At 41.4% G+C, this 16,213-nt stretch overlaps 2 protein-coding genes across 3 annotated transcripts in view; both read left to right on the top strand.

The window, feature by feature from the left end:
• Positions 1 to 3,673, top strand: part of LOC148521589 (dual specificity protein phosphatase 13B-like) — a 48,000-nt gene extending 44,327 nt beyond the window's left edge. For both annotated transcript variants that reach the window (XM_088475014.1, XM_088475015.1), the window contains one exon: positions 3,391 to 3,673. In XM_088475014.1, coding sequence (XP_088331140.1) covers positions 3,391 to 3,599 — 209 coding nt within the window. In that variant the 3' untranslated portion in view covers positions 3,600 to 3,673. The remainder of the gene's footprint in view (positions 1 to 3,390) is intronic.
• Positions 3,674 to 12,142: 8,469 nt separating this feature from the next.
• Positions 12,143 to 16,213, top strand: part of DUSP29 (dual specificity phosphatase 29) — a 67,368-nt gene continuing 63,297 nt past the window's right edge. The window contains exon 1 of the mRNA XM_088474992.1: positions 12,143 to 12,200. The gene's annotated coding sequence lies outside the window, so the exon portion shown is untranslated. The remainder of the gene's footprint in view (positions 12,201 to 16,213) is intronic.

Here is a 16,213-nt window from a genome sequence, read left to right as displayed (position 1 = left end):
AGATGTACAAAGGCCTTTCAACGATTCCTATGGAACCATAAGAAACCTAGAATTGCTAGAAATTGGTTACTTCAACCTAAAAGTAAAGGGGGACTAGGTCATCCGGATATCTTCACTCACTCTTGCACGGCTGCCTTTAGATATGCCTCGGACTGGTGTCTAGGTTAAACTAATTTTACAAATCAACTACTAGAAGAGGAACTGTTTAAACCTTATGCTCCGGCAGCATTGCTCCATTTACCTCGTTCTAAATTGCCAAATGGGATTCTTCAAAATATATTATTTATGGACACATATAGGGCATGGTCTTTTATACATAAAAGTCTCGGTTCAAGTTTCAGCAAAACCAAATTCATACCATTATGGGGTAACCCCGATTTTGCACCCTCACTCTCAAATTCTTTCTACCTGGATTGGCAGCCATTCGGAACGTGTTTGATCCTGGGGGCAATCTTTATTCTTTTCAGCTGCTTAGGGACCTGTACAATATTCCCAATTCACATTTTTATATGTATCTGCCAGTCAGGCATTACATCCAAAGTAAAGTAGATTTTGGCTCGTATGACTTGCTCTTACATCATGACTCACTAACCCCTATTTATTCAATATTCACGCTAGCCTCTACTCAAAAATTTAAACTGTGCTATCTGTATAATGACTTGTTGATACAAGATACCAATAAGTTATAGTATAAAGTATGGTCCGCTTGGTCACAGGATTTTCCTGATTTTATATTTTCCAACAGAACCATGAAACAACTCCCATCGATCCTAAAATGGCTAAAATCAGCTAAACTCCAAGAAATTCATATCAAATGTCTTAATAGAGCCTATCTTTCCCAAGCACAATGGAGCAGAATTACCAACTCAGACCCTAAATTTGCTTGTTGTCCAAAATGACCCTCATCTTCTAGTACCTTTATTCATAATATATGGCAATGCTCTAAGGTCAAGAAATTTTGGTATAAAGTTCATAATTTTGTCCAACAGATTACGAAGAGCAATCTTCCTTTTTCTTGGGAAGCATTCCTATTAGCAGATTTTTCCTCCCGGGCTCCAAATCTAATTCAAAATACATTGTTGCCATTATTAACGACCATTATAACCTTAGCAAAAAAATTGATTTTATAATATTGGCTATCAAGGGGAGTCCCGTCTTTAGAAATGTTGAAATTTGAATTGTTGAATGTAATATATTTCGATAGACGCGCTGCTCTTTTTGATATTGCAAGGGGAGTCAAGACCTTTATCTTGAAATTTGAAATATACTTAGACTTTTTACCCATTACTACATCCAATAATATTATGAAAGTTTTTGACAATACCACTTGGTCTCTGATGAGACGAATAACTTGATAGCTGGGATCGGTACAAAATGATATCACTTTGTAGGACTTATTCTCATTGAGGAATAGCTAACAGAATATATAATTATTATATGTTATGAGTATTGTAAGACGATTCAACTTCATTTTATTTTATTCTCATTATTTTTTACTTCTTTACCTTTGTTTGCTTTACTTATTTTATTGTATTTTTATTATTATTTAAATTTATTCCTTTCCCCCATAAAAAGTAAAAAAGAGAAAATTCAGATACTCAATATTCATAAAATGTATGTACTTTATTGCATATGTATGTGCTTTATAATGCAAGGTACAGGTTGAGTCTCCCATATCCAAATATTCCGAAATACGGAATATTCCGAATTACGGAATTTTTTTGGCATGACTGAGATAATGAAACCTTTGATTTTTGATAGATCAATATACACAAACTTTGTCTAAGGCACAAATTATTAAAACTATTGTATACAATTACCTTCAGGCTGTGTGTATAAGGTGTATATGAAACATAAATGAATTTAATTTCTATACACAAACTTTGAGCCACAAAATTATTTTATATATTGTATAAAATTACCTGCAGGCTGTGTTTATAAGGTGTATATAACACATAAATGCATTCTGTGTGTATATTTGGGTCCTATTCCCAAGATATTTCATTATGGTATGCAAATATTCCAAATATTCCGTTATCCAAAATACCCCTGGTCCCAAGCATTTTGGATATGGGATACTCAACCTGTATACATTTGTTGTAACAGTTTTTGTATGTATGCAATTTGTACTGAATTTTGGATATAATAAAAAGATATTTAAAAAAAAAAAGACCCCCATACATCAGCAATTGATTGTGGCAATTCTGCAATCTGCAATCGATTGAAAAAGGGAAAGATTGTTATACACAATCGATTACAAATTGCACAATTGCTGCAATCAATTCCTGATGTATGAGGGCCTTATGGGGTCTATTTACTAAGCCTTGGATGGAGAGATAAAGAGATAAAGTCACAGCCAATCAGTTCCTAACTGTCATGTCACAGACGGAGCTTGAAAAATGGCAAGAGCTGGTTGGTTGGGACTTATCTCAGTTCATTTTATCTCCATCCAAGGCTTAGTAAATAGACCCCTAGGTCCCTTGCCGAAGGTGCTTGGGACCAATCACAGCATATAGATTTGTTTGATTTAAAAGGCATTTTTTTTCATATAAAGATAGCAAAAAACATACATAAATCATTACATTCAAGTACATTCACAGCATACAGATGTCATAGGACTACAATCCTTGATGTTCATAGGATACAAACACAATCAAGGCTCACAGACACTGTTTTAATCCCATTCAAACTAGAGATGTGGGGGTTCAGTTTTGCTCAGTTATGTTCGGATTTCAAAAAACGGCATCTTATTGACTATCACGTGTTTTGGATAGCCAATAAAATAAATCCAAACTTGTCGAAAAGAACAGAGTAAAACCGAACCGTTACATCTCTAATTCTAAAGCTGCATACACACACAACGGTTTAGTAAATTAACGATTTTAGTAAACGATTTTCGGTAATTTTTTCAAGGGAAAAATGAACGAAAATCGTTTACTAAAATCGATCATTTACTAAATGTAATGAACGATATTTTTGCACATATTTAGCACACCTAAAAGCACAGGGTTTAGCCGTGCGAAGCAGCTACACCGATCTAAAGAAGTGGTGAGGGTGCAATAAGCCAGACTTTGCACACATTTCTTCTCGCACTTTTGGTGGCTGCGAGAAAAAATGCATCCCAATTGAATTGCTCCATCGGGTGCCCAATCATATAGATGCCCAGTGAGGGGTGTCCAAAACAACTGAATCGCCTCCTGTGGGGACGACCTGGAAAACATGCCCTGTTTGGGGTCCTGAGGACCGAGTTTAAGAACCTGTGTTCTTCTACTGCAATTTATAAAACTTAAAGTACACATTGTATTGATATGACTGAGCAACAACACCTTTGCACCAGTTGCAATAAATAACGTGTTCGTGAAATGTTGTCAATCAAATATTCTCTTGCAGGCACGGTGTTGGTCCATTGTGCAATGGGGATCAGTAGAGCTGCATCCCTCGTCCTCGCCTTCTTAATGATCTCTGAGAAACTGTCCTTACTTGACGCCCTGCGCAGTGTGAGTGAGCACCGAGACATTTGCCCCAACCCCGGCTTTCTTGAACAGCTGCGTCAACTGGATATGAAACTAGAGGCCAAGAGAAGAGGCAGAAGTGAATAGGGCAGTGATTTTGTCATTTGTATCTTAAACTTTCCCTATGTACATAAACCAATGGTAATGTAGCTGCAAAAGTATTTAAGGGGAAGAATATTGTTTTCATTTATTCTACAAATCATTTTTTTTTTTTTAAATAAAGTTAAAAAGCTCAAATAAAACTAATCCATGTATTTTGTTCCTAGTAGATTTAAGTGAGAACTGAGCTAATAAAAAAATACAGCTATGTTTCTCAAAAATATTTCTCTTTAATACAAATCGGTTTAATTTGAATAGTCTGTTCCTTGGTGGGTTTAACCTTGAAATTTAAATCTGCACTAATATTAATGCAATACACAATGTACTTACTCTTAATGTTAGTGCCGCTTTAAATTATAAGGTCAAACCCGCTGAGAAGCTTAGCAAATTTAGCCCATAGAGCTAATGATGAGAATACAATGGGAGACTAGCCAACCAAACTGAGAAATGGACAAAAATATTATGATAAGTTAAAGGGAATCACAACCAGATGTCAATTATATTCCATCAATACTCATACAGGGGAATATAATAAAAATACACACCTCAAATTCCATTATAACAGCCTTTTCAAGATATTGCCTATCTGTATACACATGCAACATAGAGAACCCTAGCAGATATGAGAATGCAATATGGTAGAGCGTTCGTTATTATCTTAGGTTGTCCTCCCTCCGGATATCTTGCAACCGTTTATCCTATTTCTTATTTTTTTTAATTCACTTAAAAAAATGCAATTACGTGCATATGCTCCAATAGCATATGCACCAGGTTTATGTCTGCATACATCAGAAACATTCACATCCATGTTCTGAAGCATCTATTTTGATAGCTAAATATGTATAGGTTTGAATAATATGTAAAATAAACTCTTAAATACAGCAGGTACTTTTCATGCTTGAGCAGTGCAATGTCACCAATCAGCTTAAAAGTTGAATCAGCAATCAGCCAATCAGAAGCAGTGACTGTCGTCATCAACATATAGTATATTTGCATCTGCCCTCACACACCCACAATTGATATGGTTGTGACAGGTTCAAGTGTCAGAAATCTGCAAATGTGTGCGGCCTGCTTTCTGGGCATGCCACAATCGTAACAGAAGGATAAGTCCTGTCACCCAACCAACTACTAGAGAACCAAGTTCCTCATTTTGGCCCTATGGCAGTTTTCTGGGACTGCCCTCAGGTACTCCGATGCTCACCACTTGGATCTTTAGAACTACAGCAGAGCAAATGGAGGGTGACCAGAACAGAGAAACAATAAAGTAGCAACAATAAACTGAAAATGCAGGCACAAGCTATACAATGGCCACATACTAAGACAATGACTAATACGTAACAAGTTCAGATTAAAAAAACTAATTAGAGCTGGACACAGCCAGTGTAGGAACAGGCCTTATATACTCCTGGAGGCTACCAAGTACTCATTACAGCAGGGTGGAGAAGACAGCATGGAGAGGAAATACACACAACATGTGAACAGGGAGAGGGATATACCATGGCACCTTCCCCTACAGCCTAGCTCCTGAGCTAAACACCTCGCAGAACCATACAAATACTGTTCTCTCTTTTACTGTTGTATGACTCAAAAATATAACATCACCCTATTCAAGTAGGATCCGGCCCCTGCATCTGTCACATGTGTACCCTGCATTAGAGTTTCAGAGTAATAGAAAGCAAGCATAAAACAGATATACATGTTCATTTGTAAGGGGTCTATGTTCAAGATCCGGTCATGAATGCTCAAGACGTCAGTGCTTAGAATGTTCGGCGACCGGGATCCCGAAACCTGTCAGAGGGCGAGATACATGACGTTCCACTTCAAACTACGACCCAGAAGCCCCTCTGGCATCCTTCTGCACATGCGCTGAAGGACGCCCTACTTGGGTTAGGGAGAGGGTTAGGGTTAAACACTAAGGGGGGGGGGTTAGGTTTAGGGTGCGGGCAGGGGGAGGTTAGGTTTAGGCACTGGGGAGGGAGGGTTAATATCAGGGGTAGGGTTAGGATACTGTACGAGTGTCGGTATACTAACCCTGTCGGGATGCTGGCGTCAGGATTCTGATCCCTGGGATTTCAAGCGCCTGCATCCCGTTCACAACCCCTATGTACTAAGCCTTGGAGAGAGATAAAGTGGACAGAAATAAAGTATTAACTAATCAGCTCCTAATGGTCAGGCTGTGTTTGAAAAGTGACAGTTAGGAGCTAATTGGTTGGTACTTCCATTCACTTTCTCTCTCTCCAAGGCATAATACATAGACCCCCTAAGCTACTTAATGGCATGCAGTGGATACTGTATAGAAGTATATATAGCACACAATGTCATGTACAGATTACACAATGGAAGGTGTAAGATTACAATGGAACTACTGGTCTTGACATGTGATGTCCTTGAGGGTACATTTAAATAGCAAATGGAAATTTAACCATTAACACTAAAATCAGTGGAAATTTTTGTAAACTTTTCCTATAACAGAAAACTTTATTAAAAAAAATTTAATAATAATAATCATTCATATTTTCAAACAATGTTTTTTAGGCTTCACATGTCAGGGTTATCAATGATGTACATTTTATATTCCTGATACGTTGAACAAATCTTATTAGAATTAGACACAATTTCCCTTCTAATGTATGTTTGTATAAAAGCATGTAAAAAAAAGCACACACACATATGTTCAGCTGGATGCATCTTATAATGTGCCCAGCTCACAGCCAGTAGTGTTTGTGCCAGATACCTGTTGCAATTGTGTATACACGCGATAGCGTACGCAAGATTCAATCGGGAAACCAGGTGACGTAAGCCCGACAGCCGGCTTCCCGATTGCTTTATCCTGGCGAAGATTAAATGACAGGCGTCTAAATCTAGACGCCTCTCATTTTTCCGATGCTGGGAGACCGGCGCCCGGCATCCCGAGCAAAGGGATGCTGGGCGCCGCGAGAGGACAGCCGCGGGGGGGGGAGGTTTAGGTTTAGGGCACCCGGGGGGGGGGATTTAGGGTTAGGCACCCCCCCCCGGGAGGTTTAGGGTTAGGCTAGGGGAAGGGGGGATTAGGATTAGGCACCCCTGGGGGGAGGCTAGGGTTAGGCACCCCCCCTGGGGATTTAGGTTTAGGCAGTGGGGAAGGGGGGGTTAGGTTTAGGCACTTAGAGGGGGGATTATGGTTAGGCACAGGGGGGGAGGCTAGGGTTAGGCACCCCTAAGGAAGGTTAGGGTTACGGGGGTTAGGTTAGTTTGTACTTACCTAGGGACAATCGGGATTTCCAGTGCTGTCGGGCTGCCGCTGCCGGGATCTCTGCATCTGCCGGGAATCGAACTGCCGGCCATGCGTCAGCCGGTATTTCATACCGAATGCGCATAGGCATAGCATAGAGATAGCAAAGAGATGCGGCTTAACAATGTTAATAGTAATAGCTAAAGTCACAATACCCTATTTGTACATAATATTAAAATGTAATTAAGTGTCATTTGCACAACAGCGATTAGTGTTTGGACAGGGTTATTAATAATTGTAAAAAGTTTAATTTACCATATAAAGCATTCTATAAAGAATAACTAAATGGGCATGTAAGGTATGATATACGATCACATCATATCAATGTGATATATACTACTTTTAGGAAGAGATTCACAAATACTTACCATTCCAGAGATGGTCTATGGAAAGCTATCCCCCCTCTACCCTGACCCACAAACTATCCAACCAGTGCAGAAAGTAAAATTCAGCAATTATGGAAAGTCTCTGGCATAGTAAGCATGCCCCAGCAGCTGACAGATCTGAGACTAAAAGAGGGGAGGCAGAGGGGAGTGGGGTGGACGAGCGAGCGAGGCGGCTGTAGAGGGGGGGCAGCGGGCAGTCATCAGTTTGAGGTGACCCAGCAGATGCTGGGTCCCTCTACTAATATAAATCTTATGTGTGTGTGTGTAGGTTGGTTCTTACTGTGGGCCTGATTTAGACCCGGTCGCAAGTGCTGAGCGCTCGCAACCGGGTCGATGGTGGCCCAGAGGGCATGCAAGCCGTCGCTCCAGGTCTCGCACCAAAAGGGGCATGCTGTCGATGTTGAGTGACAGCACGCTCCCTTTGGTGGGCAGGCCAGAGAGTGGCTGCCCAGACGGAGGTGTTCCTATGGGAACGCCTACCATCTGGGGCCGGCCCCACTGACATCACAAGTGATGTCAGTGGGAGAGCTTTCGGCTCTGTTAGAGCCGAAATCTCTCTGGGGCTTGCGGCAACGAGACCCTACCACAAGCGTCTCGTCGCAAGCCCGATTGTGGTGATGGTCTTGACCATCGCAACCATTTTCCTGGCCGCTCGCTATAGCTGTGGGTGGTCAACCACAGCTATGCGAGCGGCCAGGAGGCCGTTCTAAAAAATAAAAAGACCGGCCCTGATTCAGAGCGAGCGCTCTGTCAGAGCGACCGGTTCTGAATCAGGGCCTCTGGGCCTGATTCAGACCCGCTCGCGAGCGCTGAGCACTCGCAAGCGGGTCGATGTTGCCCAAGTGCGCATGCGCATGATGGAGGCGGCTCTGTCGTGCGCATGCACGAGACCCGAATAACGACGGCCAAGCTGTCGTTATGGGTCTCACACCAAAGGGGGCGTGCTGTCGATGGTGATTGACAGCACGCCCCCTTTGGTGGGCGTGCCGGGGGCGTGGCTGCCCAGACGGAGGCGTTCCCATGGGAACGCCTACCATCTGGGGCCGGCCCCACTGACATCACTAGTGATGTCAGTGGGAGTGCTTTTGGCTCTGATAGAGCCAAAAGCACTCCAGGGCTTGCGGCAACGAGACCCTACCGCAAGACCATCGCGACCATCTTATTGGCCGCTCGCTATAGCTGTGGGTGGTCACCCACAGCTATGCAAGCGGCCAGGAGGCCGCTCCAAAAAGAAGGAGGGACGGCCCTGATTCAGAGTGAGCGCTCTGTCAGAGCGTCCGGCTCTGAATCAGGGCCTCTGTTCCTCTCAGGTCACTTTTCCCAAGAGATTTGTTGGCAGTGCTGGATAAATATAGAGTCACTCATTCAGTGTATGAGGTGGTCCTATATGATGGCGCCCTAGGTGACCACCTACATTTGCCTCATGGTAGCCCAGGCTCTGTGTGGATATCTAATAACACTATATTCATATTTCCAGATTAAATTTACATAAAATTTTACATTTTCTATTTCAATGTTAGATTTGTTTATCATCATATCAGCCTCACTCTTAATTAACTCATACCCACTAAGGGCCGCTGCTACCATTAGACAGCTGCCAAAGGGTGCTGGCACTTGATGGGGCAGCACTGAAGCATCCTTACTCACTCACTCACAGAGACATACTTATTTTACTTAACACTTGCGGCGCATTCTACAAGCCGAGGATGCCGGGGGGTTAACCCAGGAATATGAAGAGACCACATCCTTCTGCAGTTAAAGGTAAGTATCTATGGAGGGATGGGTATATTTTAGTGTTATATGGGGTTGGGGTGAATGTGCAAGCGTATGTTTCTGGGAAAATGGTGTGATGGCCATTTTCACTGAGATTTTTCTTCTGTGCATGCACAAATTGAAGGGAAAATGGCCGCCATACCATTTTTCTCAGTGAGATAAATATTAAAGAACATGGGTGTGGCATTGGCACATTATGTATATACTGTATATATATATATATATATATATATGTATATATATATATAATGCATCCGGAAAGTATTCACAGCGCGTCACCTTTTCCACATTTTGTTATGTTACAGCCTTATTCCAAAATGGAATAAATACATTTTTGTCCTCAAAAGTCTACACACAATACCCCATAATGACAGTGTGTAAAATGTTCTTTTGAGATTTTTGTAAATTTAATTTAAAAAAAAACAAACTAAGAAATCACATGTACATAAATATTCACAGCCTTTGCTCAATACTTTGTTGATGCACCTTTTTGTAGCAATTACAGCCTCAAGTTTTTTTGAATATGATGCCACAAGCTTGGCACACCTACCTTTGGGCAGTTTCGCCCGTTCCTCTTTGCAGCACCTCTCAAGCTCCATCAGATTGGATGGGAAGCATCGGTGCACAGCCATTTTCAGATCTCTCCAGAGATGTTCAATTGGATTCAAGTCTGGGCTCTGGCTGGGCCACTCAAGGACATTTACAGAGTTGTCCTGAAGCCACTCCTTTGATATCTTGGCTGTGTGCTTAGGATTGTTGTCATGCTGAAAGATGAACCGTCGCCCCAGTCTGAGGTCAAGAGCGCTCTGGAGCAGGTTTTCATCCAGGATGTCTCTGTACATTGCTGCATTCATCTTTCCCTCTATCCTGACTAGTCTGCAGGTTCTTGACGCTGAAAAACATCCCCACAGCATGATGCTGCCACCACCATGCTTCACTGTAGGGATGGTATTGGCCTGGTGATGAGCGGTGCCTGGCTTCCTCCAAACATAATGCCTGGCATTCACGCCAAAGAGTTCAATCACCCACAGCTATGCGAGCGGCCAGGAGAGTCCTTCAGGTGCATTTTAGCAAACTCCAGGCGGGCTGCCATGTGCTTTTTACTAAGGAGTGACTTCCATCTGGCCACTCTACCATACAGGCCTGATTGGTGGATTGCTGCAGAGATGGTTGTTCTTCTGGAAGGTGCTCCTCTCTCCACAGAGGAATTCTGTAGCTCTGACAGAGTGACCATCGGGTTCTTGATCACCTCCCTGACTAGGGCCCTTCACCCCTGATCGCTCAGTTTAGACGGCTGGCCAACTCTAGGAAGAGTCCTGGTGGTTCTGAACTTTTTCCATTTACGGATGATGGAGGCCACTGTGCTCATTGGGACCTTCAAAGCAGCAGAAATTTTTCTGTACCCTTCCCCAGATTTGTGCCTCGAGACAATTCTGTCTCAGAGGTCTACAGACAATTCCTTGGACTTCATGCTTGGTTTGTGCTCTGACATGCACTGTCAAGTGTGGGACCTTATATGCCTTTCAAAATCATTCCCAATCAACTGAATTTACCACAGGTGGACTCCAATTAAGCTGTAGGAACATCTCAAGGATGATCAGTGGAAACAGGATGCACCTGAGCTCAATTTTGAGCTTCATGGCAAAGGCTGTGAATACTTATGTACATGTGATTTCTTAGTTTTGTTATTTTAATGAAATTTGCAAAAATCTCAAAAAAACTTTTTACACATTGTCATTATGGGGTATTGTGTATAGAATGTGAGGACAAAAATTAATTTATTTCATTTTGGAATAAGGCTGTAACATAACAAAATGTGGAAAAAGTGACGCGCTGTGAATACTTTCCTGATGCACTGTATATATATATATATATATATATATATATATATATATAAACTACAGTCACTTGTGAGAGTATTTGAGGGGTAGTAGGCTAAAATTTTGCCTAGGGCGCTGTGATACCTTGCATCAACCCTGTACCCACTTTTTTTTTAACATAGCCACACCACTATTTACACGACCACGCAGCTTAGTATGGACACGCTCACCTTTGTACTTGTGTAGCTATGTTGTTTTTATCATTATAACACTGTTTAGTATCTGTAAAATATGTTTTTTAGGGGCCTATTCATCAACACTAAAATAACGTTTTTAAGGACATTTTCCATAAATAACGTTATCTTGGTATTCATGTAGCCACTTAGCACAGGAGATATCACAGTTATCTCCTTGCTAAGTTCCCCTGCGTTAATTTCCACACTCCCCATACATTAGTATGGGGATGTGGAAATTGTGGTATTCATCAAATTCCGAAAATTATAAATTTTCAGAATTTGATGCAGTTACTATACGCCACTGTGAGGTGGCGAATAGCAGGTGAAACTTACCTGTATCAGCGTGTGCAGGTACCCCGACGAGTCCCTCCGGCGCTCTGCTCCGTCCTCAGGCTCCGGAGGCTGGTCTGTCATGTGTGCTCCCCAGCAGAGCACAAGAAAGTTTAGAAAAAGAAAAAAAAAGTTTAGTTTTTTTTCTAATCTGTCATGTGGTCTGCTGGGAAACCACATGACAGACCAGCAGGACGGAGCCGGAGGCTGCTGCGCGGACAGGTAAGTTGGGGGGGGGGAGGTACACAAACTTAGCGCATCTGTAGGCAGTGCTGCGCATGCGCTGGTTTTACAGATGTAACAACGTATGCGCAGCACTGTTTCCAGACGTGATAAGGTAGTGTAGGCAGGGAAAAGTATCTATTTCCCGAAAAGCTGTCATCGCAAAAATGACAGCTTTTCGGAATAGATACTTATGGAGAGGTGGAATGATGAATTCCACCTATAATTAGCTAGAACTCCATGAGAGTTCTATAGCTAATTATCTCCAGAGAATTTTTAAGTTTAATGAATAGGCCCCTTAATCTGCAGCAAAAATGATTTGGGAACTACCCTCTCACAGACCAGTATGCGGACAGTCAGAGGACAGTCAGGGTTAAGGTCTCGTTGGCTCCCAACAGACTGGTGTGACCAACAGATGAAAACTGACCCCCCTTCCTACAGTCTGCTCCACCCCACCACCAAGGTCAGTCAGCAAATCCCACCCTAAAAATAGCTCAGCAACCAGTGTTTCTCAGAGTGGATCAGTCAGACGGGGTCTACAGAGCACTCAGGTACATGGGAATCGAGTAGAAGTGTGGTAAACTGGTACTGGGAAAGTGGGAAGTTATAATGTTGTCTGTTCCTGCATACATTCTTCTGCCGTGTACTGTGTCACTCTACATGAATCAATATAAAGTGAACATTTTTGCAGCAAAATAGGTGTTCATATTAAATGACTATAGCAATAGTATAGTAGTAGAAGCATGTACCAAAGATGCAGATGTTAATCTCCATCTGAGCAGAGCAATGTACACTTGTCAACAAATGAAATACTGTAGATGTTGCCAGCTGCAGGGCAAACGCTGTCATATGTATTAGTGGAAGTTATGTGTGCTGCTACAAATGACTAAAGCAATGTACATCCGCATATTTGCGGAGCATGGTTCATGCAATGTATATATCATCTTTAATTTGTTGGCTGCAAAATGAAGATAATAATTTGTACTATATATAACAACAGAAAATATAATTCTATTGGCTATTTGTTTTATTGACTTGAGATTTTATTCCATGTGATATCAGACAGATAATTCTGATTAGATGAGGTTACCAGTACTTACTTATATTTGTTTATTGTTGTGAAAAGTGAAGTTTTTAATCTTTGGAGTTTTGGCTCTATGTCAGAGATTCCTAAACTCAGTCCAGGTTTAAGGATATCCATGCTTGAGCACAGGTGACTTAATTAGTACCTAAGTTAATTTGATTTCAGGCGTGGATATCCTTAAAACCTGGACTGTAATGGCAGAGTTTGTGAAACTCTGCTCTATGTAATGGATTGTTATGATGATCTTGTTATTTAAAAACGCATGAATAGATTTAGAAATTTTGACTTCAATAAAGTAATCTGAATAAAGGAACATTTTTTAGTGTCAAATTGCAAAGTTCAGCTACACATACTTTAACATAACAATTTAGATAAGTAATATTGAACACACACACACACATAATATAATATACACAAGAAATAAGTGGCACTCCCAGTCCAAATAATCAGAGAAAAACCAGTGGCTTACTGTGTGACGTTCTGGGGTCAGCCCACCGTCGTCAGGACACACTGTGTCCTAATGACGGGGGGCTAACCCCGAAACGTTGCACAGTAAGCCACTGGTTTTTCTCTGATTATTTGGACTGGGAGTGCCACTTATTTCTTGTATAAGTATGTGGAGGGGTACCACACCCCAAGGTGAGCACCCCAGCAAGAATTTGGAAAGCTGTGCAACAAAGTGAGTGCCGGTGTTTTTATGTCATATATATATATATATATATATATATATATATAATTATGCACACACGCCTATGTAATAGATACTGTATATCGCTCTTGGGTGTGCGGTCACACATCGATATACACACGCCTTAGTGTGCTTTGTGACGCACGAGGTCGAAGGCCAAGTGTGTTCAACCACCCAAGCGGTGCGTATATCAGAACGTGACCGCAAGAGTAGTACATGATATTATAAAATGGCCCCTGGTGTGACAAAATAGTTGTACGTGGGGATGATGTAGGGTGGAACAGATACAGATAAAAATAGTTCAGAATAGGCCATTTCATTTGAATAATTTTGAATGAATAAACAATTAATTGGATAACAGTGTAAGTGAATAAAACAGTTGGACATTCAGAATAGGCGGTTTAAACAGTTTAATCATTTGAACATTAATGAATACTGTCACTTTCAGAGTAATTCTTTTTGGAAAAAAAACGTGTTGAACGGTAAACTGTACTGGCAGGAAGTGCTTAATGATTCTTCAAGACTGACATGTCTATTCACTGTTTGCTGTACAGGTTGAATCTCCCATATCCAAAATGCTTGGCTCTAGGGGTATTTTGGATATCGGAATATTCCGTATTTTGGAATATTTGCAGCCTTTCCTTAGATGTTATATTACTGTGATCCTTGTATCCAGCCCATCGGTTTCACCCGTCTGTCTGCCCCCTCCCCTTTAGAATGTAAGCTCTCATGAGCAGGGCCCTCTTCCCTCATGTGCTTCCCTCAGGCGTGACACAGAAGGGGAATATAGGGAGGAAAGAGCATGAGGTGGGTTAGGATGAGTGCTGGAAGGCCTTGATGAAGTAGTGGGTCTTGAGAGCCCGTTTGAAGATTTGTAGAGAGGTGGAGAGTCTGATGGGGAGAGGAAGAGCATTCCAAAGGTAGGGAGCAACACGGGCAAAATCTTGGATGCGGGAGTGGGAGGAAGTAATCAGTTGGCATGCATTTGTTGAGCGAAGTGGACGGACGGGAGTGTGAAGGGAGAGAAGGTCAGAAATGTATGCGGGAGAGGATTTGGTGAGGGCTTTGTAGGCGTGTGTAAGAACCTTGAATTGGCATCTGAACGGGAAGGGGAGCCAGTGTAGGGCTTGAAGGAGAGGGGAAGCAGATGTAGAACATCTGGAGAGGAAGATGAGCTGAGCAGCAGCATTGAGAACCGGTTGTAGTGGAGAGAGGTGAGAGACTTGGAGGCCAGCTAGGAGAAGGTTACAGTAGTCCAATCTGGAGATGACCAGTGAGTGGATGAGGATTTTAGTGGCATCCTGGGTGAGGAAAGGTTTAAATCTGGAGATATTTTTTAGGTGGAAACAGCAGGACTGCGAGAGGTGCTGAATGTGTGGTTTAAAGGAGAGGGAGGAGTCTAGGATAACTCCAAAACAGCGCACTTAATGAAATTGTGGGAAGTGATGTAGTGGAAGAGGGTGGGAAGATGATCAGCTCAGTCTTAGACACGTTAAGTTTAAGAAAGCGCTGGGACATCCATGAAGAGACAGCAGAGAGACAGTTGGAGATATGGGTAAGGAGCGAGGGGGAGAGCTCAGGGGTGGTTAGGTAAATTTGAGTGTCATCAGCATAGAGATGATATTGGAGCTCAAAGGAGTTAATGAGTTCACCTAAAGAGGATGTGTATTGGGAGAAAAGGAGAGGTCCAAGCACAGAACCTTGGGGAACTCCTACTGTCAGTGGAAGTGGGGGGGAGGAGGAGTCATGAGAGGACACAGAGAAAGAACGATCAGAGAGGTAGGAGGAAAGCCAGGAGAGGGCAATGCCACATAAACCGAGAGAGTAAAGGATTTGCAGGAGGACAGTGTACATTACAATGTACATTGTAAGGCTTTGTGGAACCCTTGTGGCGCCATATAAATAAAGGAAAATAATAATAATAATAGTACCATAATGAAATATCTTGGGAATGGGACACAAACCTAAACACAGAATGCATTGTTGCATTGCAATGTTTTATATACACCTTATACACACAGCCTGCAGGTAAATTTATACAATATTTTCAATAATTTGTGGCTCAAACAAAGTTTGTGTACATACATGTAATTAATTTGTGTTTCATATACACCTTATATACAAAGCCTGAAGGTTATTTTATGCAATACTTTTAATACTGTTATGCCTTAAACAAAGTTTGTGTACACTGAACCATCAAGAAGCAAAAGGTGTCACTATCTCAGTCATACTATAAAAAAAAATCTGTATTTCAGAATATTTGGATATGGAGACTCAATCTGTACTGGATCTGAAGTGGCTGCTCAGTTAAGTCCTGTTCAAGTTCTGAATAGATTATAATTGTACCACTCATTTTTGGTGAGGATTGATGTCAGGTCCTTTGAGAGATCTAGTATTTTAGATTTCTTATATATATATATATATATATATATATATATATATATATATATATATTTTTTTTTTTTTATTTTTTTTATTTTAAATGGTATTTTATCGAAAATCCACTCATAATACAGCAAGATATGTCTATAAAAAGACAAACAATCTTCACTGACCATTACAATAGAAGTACACAAGAACAGAGTTCAGTGATATTAATAAAACTGTGGGATACAATTTTAAATTTTGAGAAAGAGAGTAACAAAGAAAAAAAAAAAAAAGACCAGTAAGGAAAGTGAAAGATTAGGAGAAAAAAGGGAGACAGCGTGGCTAGAACTGTCATAGAAAAAGAATAAAGGGGGAGAAATAGAGAAGATTAGGTGAAAGGGGAACTAGCATTGAAAAAGGATAAC

This window comes from Taudactylus pleione, unplaced genomic scaffold (genome assembly GCF_031769625.1).
Source record: "Taudactylus pleione unplaced genomic scaffold, aTauple2 ptg000157l, whole genome shotgun sequence".
NCBI lineage: Eukaryota > Metazoa > Chordata > Amphibia > Anura > Myobatrachidae > Taudactylus > Taudactylus pleione.
Note: the sequence above shows the minus strand (reverse complement) of the source record. Positions and strands in the feature narration are given on the sequence as shown.